Raw genomic sequence first — 18,659 nt, forward strand, 5'->3', positions numbered from 1 at the left:
TGGAAGCACCACAGCTTGAGTTTTCCTGGTAGCAAGGTCTTGTTGATGTGAGCTATGTGCGTGATGGTATCCTTTTTCAGTTGTTCAAACTGCTCGGTGTCCTTGAGCTTTGCATCATACCATCGGCCCAAACTCTTCACTGGCATTTCTGAAACAGGTTGGAACAGGTATTCCGTCAATATGAAATCTTTGATCCTTGACTTGACCTTTGACAATGGAGATGCTTCTGCACTTGCTGGGTTTAATCTTCATCCTTGCCCATGTGATGTTATGATGACGTTTTTCCAGAAGGCTCTTGGTGCAGGGGATAGTTGTTGTTAGTGTTGTTATATCGTCCATATAGGCTCGTATAGGTGGCAATCGCTGACCACACTGTAGTCTTTTCCTCCCACAATCCATTTTGACGCTCTGATAATGAGCTCCATTGCCATAGTGAAGGTCAATGGGGAGATGGTGCACCCCGCCATGATGCCTACTTCCAGTGGCTGCCACGCTGTGGTAAAGTCTGATGTTGTGAGACAAAATTGCAGATCCTGGAAGTAGTTTTTTACCAGATTTGTTATTATTGCAGGCACCTGAAAGAATTCAAAAGCAGTCCACAGTAGCGAATGAGGAACTGATCCATAGGCGTTGGCCAGATTGAGGAACAAGACATGCAGATTCTTTCGTTCTTTCTTAGCAGCCTGGATTTGATGCCATATGATGCTGGTATGTTCAAGGCATCCCGAGAAGTCTGCTATGCCAGCCTTTTGGATTGATGTATCAATGAAATGGTTTTGTTTCAGATACTTTGTAAGTCTTTTCACCAACACACTGAAAAAGATCTTGCCCACTATGTTAAGAAGGTTTATTTGCCGAAACTATTCGATGGTGCAAGAATTATTTTCTTTTGGGATCAGGACTCCCCCTGCTCTTCGCCAGGCTTTGGAGATGACGTCCTTTTCCCACGCAACCCTCATGTTCCTTCAGAGGAATTTCAGAATATCTGGGGCATTCTTGTAGACACAATAAGGAACACCATTAGGGCCTGGTGCAGAGGCCGTTCTTGCCTTCCTCACTACTTCCAAACCGGCGCGGCCTTGTCGGCTTCGGATGCCGCGGTCCCCAGTCAGGAAGCGGCCATTCCAGGTGGCCCAGCCGCTGTGAGGACTCTCCCGACGCCGGGGCAACACCACCCGGCCAGAACGGCCAGGAACATCGGGCCTCTGTAGAGGCAATAGCGGTGGCCTCAATAGGCCTGACTTTGGGAGAACTGGGGATGGGGACTGGACATTGTGCCTTCCCCCACAGTGGTAACCATTGTGGGGGGATGATTTTTTTTGTGTGTCAGTAAACATGTTAGTCTGTGTCCAAGATGGCTGTCGGAAGGGAGAGTGGACGCTGGCGCGCTTTAGCTGCCGCTGCTCTCTCTTCACATTGTGTTTTTGATTTTTTGTCTTTGGATTGAATTCTGTTTTTAATTTGTGTTTTGGTGATGTCTTTCTTATTTTATTTTTTTCCGATTATATGTTTTATTATTCTTGCTAATCTCTGTAAGGTGTCCTTGAGATTTTTGAAAGACGCCCAAAAATAAAATTTATTATTATTATTATTACTTCTTTTACCTCAGCTTGGGAGGGCTGATGTCAAATTGAGGTTGTGGAGGTGAGATTGGTGGGATGTCAGCGGGGACAAAAATCGGTTCATCTTTTAACTCATCGGTGTGGATGGTTCTGATGTGTCCTTCAACCTCCTTTTTTGACGCTTTCAGGGAACCGCTTTTTTCTATTATGAAAATGCCTTTCACAAACTTAAAGGGATCTTTATAGAAGTCTGTTCTTGCTTTTTCCTTTTTGCGTCGTTTCCTTAAATTCTCCGCTCTGCGCAGCTTTGAGAGCCTCTGTTTTAGGTCCTTTTGAAGGAGATTGATGCCCTCCCTTTCTTCTGCTGTTGCTTTTTTCCACACCTTCCTCAGGATTCTTTTTTCTTTAACAAGTCGTTGGATTTCCTGGAGACAACGGGACTTGGGAGGAGGAGGCCTATCTTTCCTGCTGAGTTGTTCCTTCTCATCAAATTTCTCCTTTCCATAGCTGTAGACTAGATCACCCATCTTCTCCAACTTCTTTTCTGCTGATCCCTTGAATCCACTTAAGATTAAGCTCACATCTGCATTGATGATTTCCCACTCCTTGCTGTTAGACTTTGGCCATTTCACCAATGGCTTACGTCCTTGCATGTTCTCCACTTTACGATGTGCCTGGTTGTGTCTTAAGACTGTTGCCTGAAACATCTGCCACGTCCCGTAGGGTGCTGATGCTCTGCGGACTGTGGATTTCTTCCTGCCGCTGAGTTTCATCCGACTGATTCAACCTTCCTCTTGACAGAATCTGGTCAATGTGGGGTCCTGGGTTGGGGATTTTCAAGCATTTCTTCCGTCCCTGATGAATTTTGAGAGCACGGGTTGATGTTACTTTAGTCCAGCCACACCTGCAGGTCTGAAGAACGTGTCCAGCTGCTCGTTTTTCAAGAGTTTTGCCACTTACCTGATTCAATGTCGTGTCCGTTCCAAGGTTTGTTACCAGGTGGTCAGTCGATGAGTCATCTTGTGCCCCCGCTCTCGCAGACTCTGGGGGTATTCTTCTCTTTGAACTTTTTGTAGCCAAGTGAGGGTGGCACTTGTGCCCTAACAAGGTGACGGAGCCAGCTTTTAAGGGTAGCTAGGCCATAACAGCCCCGTTGGGGTCTATTTCCTCCTGTCAGCTGTCTCTCCAAGCTGTCACACAGACTTTCCCTTGTCGTCAGCTGCACTTTCACAGCAGTCACTGGTTTGTCCTCCAGAAGATCAGTGGAGCTAATAGGACTTGATGTTTCAATCCCTGTAATAAGTCGGCACCCTTGCTATTTGCAGTGGGATTGGAGTGGTGAAAGGTAGGGTATGTACGTCATCGGGGTCATCAGGTGGGCACCCTCCTTCTTTGACGTTTCATTGATAAACCCACAACATCTCCAGAGGGCTCAACAGTGATACCTGGCGTCCCAGTTACACCCCCTCAATTCCATACCCTCCTGTCCTCATCTTGCAGCCCAATTGTTGCCTCTCCTTTTGATCCAAATCCAAATAATAAAGTGCCAAGTGAAACATTTTTTTCTTGAATTGTGTATCAGCTCATTCTGTTACAATTTTTAGAAAAGCTTTAAAATTGATTATTATAATTTATTATGTGTTGTATAATTATTTACATATCATTCATTTTTTTATTAACTTGCATTAGATTTTAAAACATTTGTATTAGAATATTTATTTTGAGGTCATCTGGAGATATAAATTAAAATATTCAAAGTTTTGAGTCATTTAGCAATATTTGATAGTGTGGTGCAGAAGTCCTGATCCAAAAACATCCTTGAAGGGCTGTCAAAGTTGAGGTTGGAGCATTGCCAACTGTTAAATTCATTAATTTAACTGTTTTTAAATGTTTCTGACAAAAAGAGACATTTGAAATATATTTAAATTAAAGAAAATATTAAAAATTATTTAAAATGTTTAAAAGATTTTTTATTGAGTTATATTTATTTATTTAACAAATTAAAAACATTAAAGCTAAATAATTTAAAATGGAACTTGACTGTAAAATGTATTTCGACAATCTCCACTGAGCCACTGGTGTATCTGATCATGCGATGGGTTTGATCTGGCATCCAACCTGAGTATCCACTCTAATGCTGGGGAATCCCAGCAAAATTGAACCCTGCCACTGGATTCCATGGGACGTATAATATAGGTTCCAGATACTTGCATCTTGCACACCAATTGGCAGCTGTAAGCAAATAACCACACAATTCAACTCATTACTTTGAGATTCTCCATCATCCAACTTTTATTTGAGGATATTTTAAGTCTCCTTTGATTATCTCCCCTTAGTGACTGACAAATAATGGAAAATCTAGAAGTATGGTGGATCTGTGTTTATCACTTGAGCAGTTAGGAATAGAAGCTCTGGATTATGGTAGAACTTAATTTGATACTACCTGTACTGGAAAAATATTTAATATGTAGTTAGGTGGTTTTTGCTTGTTCAGGACCTGACCATGAAAAAGCAGGTTGATTTGAAGGTGTAATTTTCCTTGAAATATGTATATGTAAATGGTTTTCCTTCTCTTTAAAATATCTAAACAAAGATCTTTTTATCTTCTAGGGAGAAAACATTGGCAAAGAAATACTATGATAAATTATTCAGAGAATATTGTATTGCTGATTTGAGCCAATATAAACACAATAAGGTATGCTGATTGAATATACATGTCATCAAATGGTTCCGCAGAGACTTACTTTAATGGATTTTCCTTAGAAAAAAAAAATTTGATCACTTTGACTAAAGTATGTACTAATGTACTAGTGTTATCTTCTCATCTGACAGATTGGATTTCGGTGGCGAATTGATAAAGAAGTAATTTCAGGAAAAGGTATTTTTTTCATTATTTGCTAATGGGATTTTTTTCATTATTTGCTAATGGGATTTTAACCTTGTTGGCAAGGCCTGTGTTTATTGCCCAAATCAATTTGTCACTAAACTGAATGGCCTGCTAAGTCTATTCATAAAGTATTTAATTGTTTTAGGTTCTGGGGAGACCAAGTAGGGGTGGCAGGTTTTCTGAAAGACATTAGCGAACCAGACGGGTGAAATTTTAGAACAAATGTTATAACTCATGGCAGATTGGAGCAATTGCCATTTATTTAAGAGATTTGAATTATCAGGTCAGTCCAATGTGGATTGTATGGCCATGGGAGTCTGTTTAATTTTATGGTTGTAAGATTCCTAATTAAATAAGTTTGGGTAAAAATGGTGTTATTTTTTTTTTAATGGTATTAAGCCAATATTCTTTTGCCACTTCAGAAATCTGTGAACCCTTTCACCAAGGAGGACAAGGGCAATAGGCACATAGGAACATCATTTGCAGATTCCCCTCCACGATGCATATCATCCTCAGTTTCACTATTCCTTTGTCATGGTTGGAGTCTAGATCCTGGCACACCCTTCTCAGCAGCATCATGGGATTACCTTCACCAGAAGAACTGCAGTGGTTTGGAAATGTGACACCATCAGTTCAAAGACAGTTAGCGATGGATAATATGTGTCCAACCACCTACCTATCAAATAAGCCTGCTCACTTGTGTCAGCCTAAAATCTGCCAGGCTTCATTCTACCCCTCTTCTCTTTCAGCTTTCTTCCCCCTCACAATCAATATGAAAAAGGGTCCCGACCTGAAACGTAACCTATCCATGTTCGCCAGAAATTCTGCCTGAAATGCTGAGTTACTCCAGCATTTTTTGTCTTCTCTTGCAAACTAGCATCTGCAGTTCCTTGTTTCGACAATAAATGCTTGCTTTGTTAGCAAACCCACGCCAAAAAATGAATAAACAAAAAGACTCTAACACTGTTTGCCAAGGTTGCACAAAGCTCGAAGATTTCACACACGCAGTGTTCATTTCTCTCGGTATTTCCATCCTAACCCGAAGCTGACATTTAGTCAACAGGTGTGACCTTTTGTAGCCAGTTTTTACAAACACATAGTTATGGAAGAGGGTTGCAATGATGAAAGGAAGGTGCAGAGTACTCCCACAAGAACAAAGTGACCTGGACATGCTGGACAAGTAGCAAGCATGTTCTTTGTCAAATGGGCCCATGGAGACCATCCAGGATTGAAGCCAGGGTGGTCTCAGCAAGGACATAAGTCCTGTCCTTCAATGCATGCACCTTGGCAAAATTTACAAAGCAGAAAAATGCCTGTGAATGCTTCTGTTTGACTGTACGATGAAAGAATCTTCTCAAGTATGGAGTTTGAAAGAGTTCACAAAAATGAGCAGCAGGCTTTGAGAACTGGCAGAGATTACTGTCAGCACATTAGAATGATCGGAGGTCAGGACGCTGAGACTCAAATTGACTTATTTTGCAAAGCAGTCCAAATTCATATGTAACATTGCAGAATGTCACAGATCTCAGAATGCAATTTGAACATTCACCATTTATGTTACACGGTTTCAGATGAAAACAGGATTAGCAAAACTTGTTTTGGGGCAAATAAGAACTATTTATCACACCAGTGATGTTGAAAATCACACTGAAAATATTGCCTTTGTGTGTTGCACACATCTGGGAACGTTTATGCTGGAAAATAGATACCACGGGAACCATAACTAGGCTGAAAGGTCAGGTCCCTCAGTGGCTAACTGGCGTTAGTACATCCAGAATTGTGTTCTAAATTGCTTTTCTCCCAAATCTTTGCTGTAGAACATGTAGAACTTTATATGTTTTGGAATTCTGTGAACATATTTCGAGGCGTGAGATCACTGTTCAAGACTGCCAATAATTGACATAGGCTGCTAATCTGTATGAACAAAGTAGAGAAACACGACTTCAGTATTGCTGCGTATCGATGGAGGGAAGAAGGGATGGGTGAAGTGTGCAATAATGAGAGAATGGAAGTGTGATCCCAAGAATGGAATGGCACACTAGTACAGCTTAAAAATCTGCAGGCACACTAGTACAGCTTAAAAATCTGCAGCCTTGCATTTCCGATGTTAGGTCCTGACCTGTGATGCTATTCACAGTTCATGTTCTCCGCTTGATCTTCTGGCTTCCTCCAAGTGCTCTGAATTTCTAACGTAGACAAAATGCTGGAGTAACTCAGCGAGACAGGCAGCATCTCTGGAGAGAAGGAATGGGTGATGCTTCGGGTCGAGACCCTTCTTCAGAGTGATGAACGTACAAGCTCTACAGACAGCACCTATAGACAGGATCAAACCTGGTCTCCGGTGCTGCAAGTGCTATAACGCAGCAACACTACTGCTGTGCCACCATAACCGCCCTTATCTCTCTATGACTAATACACTGGATAGCACTTCAAAGCTGGACTAATATCTCAGATGTCTCTCTGGTGTGCTCATCCCTCCCCACCCATCCTTCCTTGACACATGGGATCTCATCCCTCACTCACCACCATCCAACACTTAAACAGTCCTTCCAGGTAAGGCAAAGAACCACGTGCACTCCCCCTAACCTTGTCTACTGCATTTGGTGCTCCCATGGTGTGACCCAATGTAAACTAAATGAACAATGCGTTATTTTCTGCCTGGGTAGTCTACAACTCAATGGTATGAACATTATATTTTCCAATTTCAGGTCACCCTTATGTCCTGTGTTTCCCTCTCTCCTTTCAATCCAACTCCAATCCTCCCGTATTTGTCTCCTCTACCATTGTCTCCAGCCCTATTATCCCACCTTTTATCTTCCACCTATTACCCACACATTCTATCCACCGGATCTTCTCCTCCATCTGGTTCCATCGGACCTTCATCTCCCTAATGGTTCCCAGTGTCATCTTCTTTTACATCAAATTCCAGTACTGGTAACATTGGTGTTCCTGCTTATCACCCTCCAGTAGTCTCCTCAGTCAACCTTCCTTTCCTCAACTGGTTCCATCTGCCATTTTTTTCTCTTTACTTCCAACAGTCGCCCACCTTCCTCTGTCTCACAACTCCATCCCGCTCCACCTAGCCCCACCTGTCTGCTATGCTCCACACCCCTCCTTGTTTCACCAATCACAACACCTCTCTGCCTAAACACCCCCACCCTTTTTTTAACTGGCTATTTCCCTCTCCATTATTGACAATCCATTCCCCACCCCCCCACCACAGATATTACGTTGTTACAAAAGTGAGTGGTTTTGCAGATAGTGAAGAAGGTTGTGAACGATTGCAGCAGGATGTGGATCGATTGGCCAGGTGGGCAGAGGAATGGTTGATAGGATTTAATACAGAGCAGTGTGAGGTGTTGCATTTTGGGACGTCGAACAAGGGCAGGGCGTACACAGTAAATGGTGGGCCTCTGGGTAGTGTTGCAGAGCAGAGGGATCTAGGAGTACAGGTGCATGGTTCCATGAAGGTCGAGTCGCAGGTCGATGAGGTGGTCAAAAAGGCTTTTGGCACTTTGGCCTTCATCAGTCAGAGTATTGATTATAGAAGTTGGGAGGCCATGTTGCAGTTGTAGAATATGTTGGTGAGACCGCATTTAAAATATTGTGTTCAGTTCTGGGCACCATGTTATAGGAAAGATATTGTCAAGCTTGAAAGGGTTTAGAAAAGATTTACGTGGATGTTGCCAGGACTAGAGGGTGTGAGCTATAGGGAGAGGTCGAGTAGGCTGGGCCTCTATTCCATGGAGCACAGGAGGATGAGGGGAGATCTTATAGAGGTATATAAAATCATGAGAGGAATAGATCGGGTGGATGCAGAGTCTTTTACCCAAAGTAGGGGATCGAGGACCAGAGGACATAGGTTCAAGGTGAAGGGGAAAAGATTTAATAGGAATCCGAGGGGTAACCTTTTCACACAGAGGGTGGTGGGTGTATGGAACAAGCTGCCAGAGGAGGTAGTTGAGGCTGGGACTATCCCATCGTTCAAGAAACAGTTTGACAGGTACATGGATAGGACAGGTTTGGAGGGATATGGACCAAGCGCAGGCAAGTGGGACGTGTAGCTGGGACATTGTTGGCTGGTGTGGGCGAGTTGGGCCGAAGGGCTTGTTTCCACTCTGTATCATTCTGTGATTCAATGAGTCCCTCCAACAGTTTGTTTTTCCATCAATACTGCCTTTGCAAAATCCTCCAAATTAATTAGAAAGATAAGTGAACCAACATCTGGTGTCTCTCTGTATTCAACAGGCCATGTGGCTTAGGTTAGTTTAGTTTATTGTTACATGTACCCAGGTACAGTGAACAGCTATTTTTGCATGCTAACCAGCTAGCGGAAAGACTATACATTATTACAATCGAGCCATTCACATTTTACAGATACATGGTAAAGGGAATAATGTTTAATGTAAGATAAAGTCCGAGGGTCTCCAATGAGGTAGATAGTAGCTCAGGACTGCTCACTAGTTGTTGATAGGATGGTTCAGTTGTCTGATAACAGCTGAGTAAAAACTGTTCCTGAATCTGGAGGTGTGCATTTTCACAACTTGTATAAGCCACAGCAGAGTTAATCTGGGCAAATGCAGTTTGTGTTATTGAGAGGGTAGTACAGGTTTGACAATGTATCTTAAGTACTTTTAAATCATTGTATTTCAAACCAAACATTGGCCATCAGAAACATTTATTTAATCTATATAAATCAGATTTTGGATATGACCATTAAGTATAGATTCTTAACAAAATTGTCTACAGTTTTGCGGGTTTTTTAAAATGTTAGTTAGTCTGTGAAGTCTAGAATAATAATATTAGCAAATGGTGGAAAGATAGTTATCCTGATCGTTTAATACCATTTGTGTTCTAAACACACGTTAAGCACTTGCACTTCAACAGAAATCCTCGTTCATATATTTTATGAAGAAAAATAGGATAAATTAATCTCTAATTCTAAACTTACGGAGAAATACTAGTGCTGAAACATTATTTATTGCCTTGTAGTGTTTTGTATTACTATCTTGAGTTCTACATAGTTGAGAAGATTGAGATGGCTGGAATGTGAGAATGTATCATATGATAACAATTTTGTGAATTAACTAAAATTTGTTCATTTGATTCATTTTCCTTCAGGGCAATTTGGCTGTGGAAACAAATATTGCGATGTGAAAGAAGGTCTGAAAAGTTGGGAGGTTAATTTTGGATACATGGAACATGGGGAAAAACGAAACGCACTTGTGAAATTGAGTGAGTCTTGTCTTTGTCACTGTATTTCTATATTTGGGTCTCCCTAGAAATTATTAGGCCAGATTGACATTTCTGAATAAATCTGTTTACAGCTGATTCCGTTAGGTAAATTGCGGGACCTGGTGGATATATCTTTTATGAACAGTTACTTGTGTGAGCAGTTGGTTTTGTTTAACTCTGCTTAAAGTTTCATTATTTTCTTAAATTTAGAATGCACAATGTGAAATGTAACTCAGTAACAGGAATAGAAATAGAAAAATGGCCTTCTTAGTTCCTAAATTCATCTGAATTTAGAGCAGAACAGCAGACAGCCAACCATGCCATCTCTGATTGCCTGCTCTACCACCCACCAAATGGAGCTCAGGGCCTGGCAGATATTGACGCAGAGACAATAACCAGCCATCTCAACACCCAGCTTGAGATCTAACCCAAAACTTTGCCTATTTCCTTCGCTCCATAGATGCTGCTGCACCCGCTGAGTTTCTTCAGCACTTTTGTCTACCTTTGAGATCTAACTATTCCTGTGGTTTGTGTTTCATTCGCAAGAAGAAGAAGAATTCATCTGAATTACTGACCATTACACATGTAGGCTCAGTGCTGGGACCCCAGCTATTTACAATATATATTAATGATTTGGACGAGGGACTTGAATGCAACATCTCCAAGTTTGCGGATGACACGAAGCTGGGGGGGCAGCGTTAGCTGTGAGGAGGATGCTAGGAAGCTGCAAGGTGACTTGGATAGGCTGGGTGAGTGGGCAAATGCATGGCAGATGCAGTATAATGTGGATAAATGTGAGGTTATCCACTTTGGTGGCAAAAACAGGAAAGTAGACTATTATCTGAAAGGTGGCCGCTTAGGAAAAGGGGAGATGCAACGAGACCTGGGTGTCATGGTACACCAGTCATTGAAAGTAGGCATGCAGGTGCAGCAGGCAGTGAAGTAAGCGAATGGTATGTTAGCATTCATAGCAAAAGGATTTGAGTATAGGAGCAGGGAGGTTCTACTGCAGTTGTACAGGGTCTTGGTGAGACCACACCTGGATTATTGCGTACAGTTTTGGTCTCCTAATCTGAGGATAGACATTCTTGTCATAGAGGGAGTGCAGAGAAGGTTCACCAGACTAATTCCTGGGATGTCAGGACTTTCATATGAAGAAAGACTGGATAGACTCGTCTTGTACTCGCTAGAATTTAGAAGATTGAGGGGGGAATCTTATAGAAACTTACAAAATTCTTCAGGGATAGGACAGGCTAGATGCAGGAAGATTGTTCCCGATGTTGGAGAAGTCCAGAACAAGGGGTCACAGTTTAAGGATGGGGGAAATCTTTTAGGACCGAGATGAGAAAAACATTTTTCACACAGAGAGTGGTTGTGATGTCTGTGATGTCTTTGCAATCAATGTAACAGAAACTCGTGCATGAGCCTCGTGACTGAGGTCGTGACCTTCAAGATAAAAGGCAGTGATTGCAGAATAAACGTGCTCTTGCTCTGGAACACAAACCCGGTGTGGACCTGTCTTTTGTGCTAGCAACAACTAAGCCTTACCTCAGACAAGAATACCTTACATGGTGTCAGAAAAAAAAAAAAAGGGGAAAGAAGTAGAGGAGAGCAAGCCTCGAGCCTCCATGGAAGAGAAGTAGTAGAGGAAGGTTCAAATAGGACAGTGGAGCCACTACCGGCGTCGAACAAGACCGACGAAACAGAGTGAGCCCGGCCGGGAGGAGTGTCAGCCCGGTCGTGAAAGCCCCGACGCAGGGGAGCGAGGTACAGCCCCGACGGGAGGTGCAGTCCCGACGCAGGGGAGCGAGGTGCAGCCCCGACGAGAGGTGCAGTCCCGACGGGAGAAGCAGCGACCGGCATGGCAGCAACCAGGTGAGCCCGAGAGCCAACGGTGGGCAGAGAAGCGGGACCTCAGAAGAAGAAGACACAGACACAAATGTAAAAAATTATGTAAATGTGCTGTAAAAGTAAGATTAAAGTGAAATGCTGTATGACATGCTGTAAGAAATGGGTCTCTCCCAATTGGGTTTTGTTTACCTGATATATACTGCCTCGGTACTGTTGCTCTTTTCCACAGATATGTACTGCCTCGGTTCTTTTGGACGTAAAAATAATACAGAACCGTGTAATTATTTGGCTCTTTTCGACAGAAATACACTGCACTTGGTACTGTTGTGATAAAAGATCATTCCTTCCATAAGAAGGGGAGATTATTTTGCTCTTTTCTACTGATAAACACTGCTACTGTACTGTAAGTTAAAAGACTGCATTTGGTACTGTTGTGATAAAAGGACCATTCTTTCCAGGAGAAAGGGGGAATGTAAGAACAAATGTAAGAATACTATAGAACGGGGTTCTATTAGTTATTAGTGTTCTGTCTTCACAGGTGATTTGGGTATACTAATTAAGGGGCAATCAATGTTTAGTCTTGACATGCAGTTCATTATCTCAACTAAGTTTGTGTCTGTTAATTGTGTTTTCAACAGCTGCAGGTGATCACCGCAGTTCATTATCTCTTCTCTTCTCCCTCATCGAGGTGATAACCAAACTAAGTATGAGTCTGGTTGATGGAATAAAAGGAGAACCCCGTGTAGCAGTGTGTAAAAAAAAAAAAAAACCCTGGATAGCCGTGGATGGACCATCAGTAGTCAGACGCCCAGATGGGAGAAACCTGGACAGAGGAGCCCGTCTTCCAGAATCCAGCAGTAGTCTCCCGGAAGGGTCTTTAAGTAGGAGAAACCTAGTCAGAGGAGCCAGTCTCCCAGGGGTGAGAAATGGCCAGAGGAGCCCGCCTCCTAGATGCCAGAAGTCCCCAGAAGCCTAACTAGACGAGAGGTGGGAGCCAGTCTCCCAGTCGCAGCAGAAGGCAAATGATAGAGGCCCTTTGCTAGAGTATAAGATTAAAGTGGACATCAGGGGAGTTGATAAACAAAGTGAAAAGGGGGAGATGTATGATCTGTAAAATGAAGAGGGAGATATAAAGTAAAGAGGGAGATGTGATTTCTTGCTACGTTATGTAATAAATGTAATATGTATATAATGTAAATACAAGTGCCTGTAACATCTTAAAAGTAAAGAAGGAGATGTGATGTCTTTGCAATCAATGTAACAGAAACTCGTGCATGAGCCTCGTGACTGAGGTCAAGTGACCTTCAAGATTAAAGTGGACATCTTGGCAAAAGGCAGTGATTGCAGAATAAATGTGCTCTTGCTCTGGAACACAAACCCGGTGTGGACCTGTCCTTTGTGCTAGTCACAATCAAGCCTTACCTCAGACGAGAATACCTTACAGTGGTGAATCTCTGGAATTCTCTGCCACAGAAGGTAGTTGAGGCCAGTTCATTGGCTATATTTAAGAGGGAGTTAGATGTGGCCCTTGTGGCTAAAGGGATCAGGGGGTATGGAGAGAAGGCAGGTACAGGATACTGAGTTGGATGATCAGCCATGATCATATTGAATGGCGGTGCAGGCTTGAAGGGCCGAATGGCCTACTCCTGCATCTAATTTCTATGTTTCTAACATTTTGAGTTCTTGAGGAACATTTGTCGGGGTTCTTGGACTGGTACATGGTTAGGATAGGTTTAGACGGATATGGGCCAAACGCAGACAAGTATGCAGAGACTAAAGGTGGCATATAACGATGCCATGAGAACACTGCTAAGGCAACCTAGATGGTGTAGTGCCAGTAATATGTTTGTGGCTGCAGGAGTCAGTATTTTAGAAGCTATCCTAAGACACCACATGTATAAATTCATTTGCAGGATAAATGACTCTAAAAATGTGCTTATTGTGGCCTTGTCAAACATAAGGGTTAGCACTACACGCTACAAATCCCAGTTGTGGAGACACTGGTATCGTTGTCTCGTTGTAGGACATTGATCATCTTTTAATCTGGATTTTTAACTTAAGTATTGTGGGTTTTTGTTAAATATAAATTATGATGTTTTTATGTGATATACCATGATTTTATATATATTTATGATATTTGATATGCAATGCATTTTTAATGTAATGTTGCCCCTTGTCTAGACCTTGAGTCCGTAATAAAGTTTATTACTATTATTATTATTATTATTATTATTATAACAGCTATCTTGCTAAACTCCTTTAACAATGAAACAAAATATAATCAGCTGGTGTGATAAGAAAGCTGATGTTTCATATTCAGTTTGTGTGGATCAAATCTCAGCTTTGACGCTGCCCACAGCTCCACTGAACAGGTAGTGACCGGCAGATTGTTTAATTAGTCAGTGTGAGTGAAGAAAATGGACCATAGTACAAACTGGGAAGAAAGTAGAGAATGGGAAAAATAAAGTTGAAATGCAGATTGTTTTGGGCTGCCCAGCCATAAACACTCCACATGCAGCACAAACATTCTTGAAAGAGTGAACAAACTGTCTTTGACTTCCAGTTACAATGTCCCAATGTGCTTCACAGCTAATTACTTGTTATGGAGCCAAAAACAAAAGCCAATTTGCCACAATGTGATCCCACAAACAACAGTGAGATGATTGACCAATTAATTTCTTGTTTTCAATGGTATTGAATGCAATAGATTAAATTACCTCCCAATTTTTTGAATAATTCAATGAATTTTTAAATATCTCCAGAATACACAAAGCCTCAGTTTAAAGTCTCTGCTGTAAAACAGAATCCTCAGTTGAATTGAAATCAGTGTAAATATGACGTTCTTACATAATGCGTATATGTAAAACTTTTTTTATGGTAATGAGTGAGGAGATTATGTGGGAGAAGGTAAAGGCAACAATTTTTATTAATAGTTTAAGGCTGAGTACATTTAAATTTATCAATGTTAATACTATTGTTGTAATCCAATAAAACAACATACTGTGAGATTCCAAACAAGTTTAATGTTGCAGTCAGTCCTTTTTCTCTGCGTCATCTCGTTCACCTTTTGCCTTTACCCTGTCCCTGTACATTTTTTTCCCTCTTGGCACCATTTTACACAATCATTCCAAACACTGACGTTAAACAAAATAAAGTGCTTGGTTTTTGATAGCTAACGATGCAGGACTCATCAATATAAAATAAACTAAAATCAAAAAAGATGACAGTGAAGTGTACTGCACTTTCAGAAGTATGGTCCATCATATGTCTCATCTTCTCTTGCACATGAATATAAGGAATTGGACTTTGAAAAAGAGCAGAGGAAATACAGAAACCCCTCGTTATAACGGACCATAGTGGGGAGAATGGTGTCCATTATTGCCGATTGTCCATTATAGCCGAGGTATGGTACAGGTCCACCATTGATTTTCTGGCAACTAGTGTTCCAGCACCCCCTTTAATCTGAACAAAATATTAAGAATGCACTTGAAATCTCTCCCGGTAGCCCGGGTCTGAAGAAGGGTTCAGACCCAAAATACATTGATGGTGCAATTATTTAAATTATTTACTGCTATGATTATGAGTCTGGAAACAGGCAGGGTGTTGGAAGGGTGATAAATGTTGTCATTATTTATTAATTCTAAGATAGATAAGGCAACCATTAAAAAAAACTAACATTATATCCATGGGTGATAATCAGAATGACCTGGAGCAAAAACACAAAGAGCTGGAGAACCTCAGGAGCTTTAACAGTTTTAAGAAATATTGAATAAAGAAACTAAAATAATTAGGTTTGAAAGACTTTGAAATAAGACATTTACTAATAGAAATATGTGAGTAGCTGGCAATCTAAGAAAGTATGCTCTAAGAAAGGTTTGCATTCTTTTGGCCAAAATGATGTACTCAAGGCCTTCATATTTCAGTATTTTCAGTTATACTGATATATCAACCCACAGAACTTCAAAAGTCAATATCATTCTAAACAGTACGTAAACAATTTCACACCCCTGAGTAACTAAATATATATACTCAAGTACTATTATTCTGAAATGTTGTGCATTGAACAAGATAATGAGTCTACTATGTCAGCAAAAAATGTAATAAATTACCCAGTCATAACAGTCAGACAAAATGTTGTTTTTTGGCTATCAAGCTATAATCAGATAATTTAATCTTTGAGATTTTGTGTTGTAATTGAAATTTGTGTTTCCTTCATAGGAGTGTGCAATGTGTGCTCCCGTAAGTTAAACTATCATCACAGGTAAGTTGCTCTATCCTATATTACCGCTTTAAACAATTGGAAAGAATATAACAAATAAGACACGGCCGATTTCTATGCTCAGTGCCAATTCCCTGCACAAATCCATTATTCCCTTGATCTAAACGTTTTGTCATTTGTTGTTATTATGAATGTACTCGGTGCTTGGTCTTCCATTTCAGAGAATTTCATAAAATTCCCACCATTTGTGGAGAGTAATTCCTTCTCATATCTGGAAGGCCAACCCCTTATTTTGTAACAGTGACATCTGGAGAACCTAACTCTAGCCAGAAGAGCCATCAGTACTATATCTACCCTGAAAAAAAAAAAAGACACAAAGTGCTGGAGTAATTCAGTATCCCTGGTGACGTTTTGGATCGTAATTTTGTAAACCAGCATTTCCAGTTCCTTGCTTCTACCCTGACAGGCCCTTAAATATTTTGTGCAGGTCAATGTATCAGATAACCTCCCACCTCCTTTTCCATTTTACTTAGCACTTCTAAAAGTCAGGTTTAATTTCCAACCTGATCACTTAGCGTCTATGTCTCTGTAATGGCTATTAGATTATAGCCATTTGGTGGAAATGCTGTATTCATTCATATAAACAGTCTTAGGTTTGAATTTGTAGCTATTTGATGTTGCAGATTATGAATTAATATTTTGACTTTGATATCCTATTAGCACCATTTAGTTCCCTATGCTGTTTGCATGTTTTTCTTTTGCTTCGAGCAGTTAAAATCAAAAAATATAACAGTCAAGTGCAGTACTTCAAAGTACTGCACTTTCAGAAGATGGGCCATCATATGTCACATCTTCTCTCACACATGAACTTAAAGAGTTGCACTTTGAAAAAGAGCAGATGAAATACAGTAAACCCTCGTTGTAACAGACCATAGAGGAGAGAATGTTGTCTATTATTGCCGATTGTACATTATAACCGAGTATGGTATTATCATTGTGTAAGTAGTAGGGGATGGTTAATACACAAAGTGCTGGAGTAACTCAGCGGGTCAGGCATCGCTAGTGAATATGGATAGGTGATGTCAGGACCCTTCTTCAGACTGATTCAGTCTGCTGAGTTACTTGAGCATTTTGTGTTGGTTCACCTTGAACTAGGACCCGATGCCAATGGTGTGAACTAGTGAGCCCTTCTTCACCGGTTCACATGGCTGTTGTTGTGGCTCACGTTGTAGCCCCCAGGGATAGCGCCTTCTTTGCCACCAACACGACTTTCTCGGACACCGTGGGGCTCCCTCCCCTCTCACCTGCTGCTGCTTCCAAGGTGGAGTATGTCAGCGACTCTGGGGTAGAAGGGAAGAGGATGGGGGGATGGGGGAGGAAGAGGCCAACTGGGCAGAGCGACAGGAGAAACAGGTGGCAGCGGTTGAGCGTGGAGTGGACAAACCCACCGCCCACAGCAAGAAGCTGCAACAGGTGAGAGGGAAGGGAGCCCCACAGTGGCAAACGTGTCTGTCAATGGCAGCAGCCTGAAGAAAGCGTTGTACCCAGGAGCTACAATGTGAGCCATAACAACAGCCACTCAACAGGCAGTGCGGAGGGTGAAGAAGGGCTCACTGGTGCACCTTGCGAGTCGGGAGTGACATCAGAAGCCGAGGCTCTAAGCGGCCGGGGAACACAGCGATTCAGGGTGGCATCGGCAGGTCATCCAATATATCTAAAATCCATTATAAACGGGTGTGTTAAAACAAGGGTTTCGTCTATGTTGGATGTCATAACCGCAACAAGGCAAATTCCTTGTATGTGTATACTTGGCCAATAAACTCATTCACTCATTCATTCATTCATTCATATTTATCTATCAGTAAGTATCAGAAGTGGGGAGATGGCAGGCACGGGTTATTGATAGGGGACGATCAGCCATGATCACAATGAATGGCGGTGCTGGCTCGAAGGGCCGAATGGCCTCCTCCTGTACCTATTTTCTATGTTTCTATGTAAAAGACAGGTGATCTGATCATTATGCTACCTTTGTGAGAGCTTGTTGAGCACAAATTAGCTGCTGGGTTTCTTAGATTAGATTAGATAGATTAGATTCGTTTTATTGTCATTCAGACCTTTCGGTTTGAACGAAATTTTGTTTCCCTGCAGTCATACATATAATTTTTTAAAATGGCAAAAACACACAATCAACACAAATTTAACATCCACCACAGTGAGTTCACCAAACACCTCCTCACTGTGGTGGAAGGCAAAATCTTAAAGTCTCTGTCTCTTCCCCCTTTGTTCTCCCTCTGCGCCGAGGCGACGGTTCAAACTCCGCGGGTGGTTGCTGCCTCCGCCGCAACTCCAGGGCCGAGTCGGGTCTCCGCCGCTGCTGCTGCTGCTGCTGCCGCCACCGCAGCTTCTGTGCCGAGCCGGGTCTCCGCTGCCGCTGCTGTTGCTGCTACAGCTCCAGGGCCGAGTCAGGTCTCCGCTGCCGCTGCTGTTGCTGCTACAGCTCCAGGGCCGAGCCGGGTCTCCGCTGCCGCTGCTGCCGCCACAGCTTCTGTGCCGAGCCGGGTCTCCGCTGCCGCTGCTGCCGCCGCCACCGCTCCAGGGCTTACAATGCAACAATAGAAACTCTTCAAGAGAACTCATCTGGCATAAAGCACTACAAAACCGCAATGTAAATATATTCGCTTTACAATTACAGGCACTCCCTGACTTACATAATAGGCAAAACGTAAACTCTCACTTACGTAAACTCTCACTTGTGGTCTCTGCGCGGAGCTCCCCCGTGGTCTCTGCATCGGTGCTCCCCCATAGTCTCCGCATTGAATAGTAAATGTATGCATATGCAGTGGCAATTCCGTTTCTAACTAATGTAACATCTGACTTACGCAATGGTCCATGCGTTGTAACCCTT

The 18,659-nt window shown here is 42.1% G+C and overlaps 1 protein-coding gene across 2 annotated transcripts in view; it reads left to right on the forward strand.

The window, feature by feature from the left end:
* Window positions 1–18,659, forward strand: part of LOC116980997 (protein FRA10AC1) — a 65,126-nt gene that overhangs the window by 27,887 nt on the left and 18,580 nt on the right. For both annotated transcript variants that reach the window (XM_033033582.1, XM_033033581.1), the window contains exons 7-10: window positions 4,173–4,257; window positions 4,395–4,440; window positions 9,571–9,684; window positions 15,754–15,796. In XM_033033582.1, coding sequence (XP_032889473.1) covers window positions 4,173–4,257; window positions 4,395–4,440; window positions 9,571–9,684; window positions 15,754–15,796 — 288 coding nt within the window. The remainder of the gene's footprint in view (window positions 1–4,172; window positions 4,258–4,394; window positions 4,441–9,570; window positions 9,685–15,753; window positions 15,797–18,659) is intronic.

The sequence above is a fragment of the Amblyraja radiata genome, chromosome 15 (genome assembly GCF_010909765.2).
Source record: "Amblyraja radiata isolate CabotCenter1 chromosome 15, sAmbRad1.1.pri, whole genome shotgun sequence".
NCBI classification, from domain to species: domain Eukaryota; kingdom Metazoa; phylum Chordata; class Chondrichthyes; order Rajiformes; family Rajidae; genus Amblyraja; species Amblyraja radiata.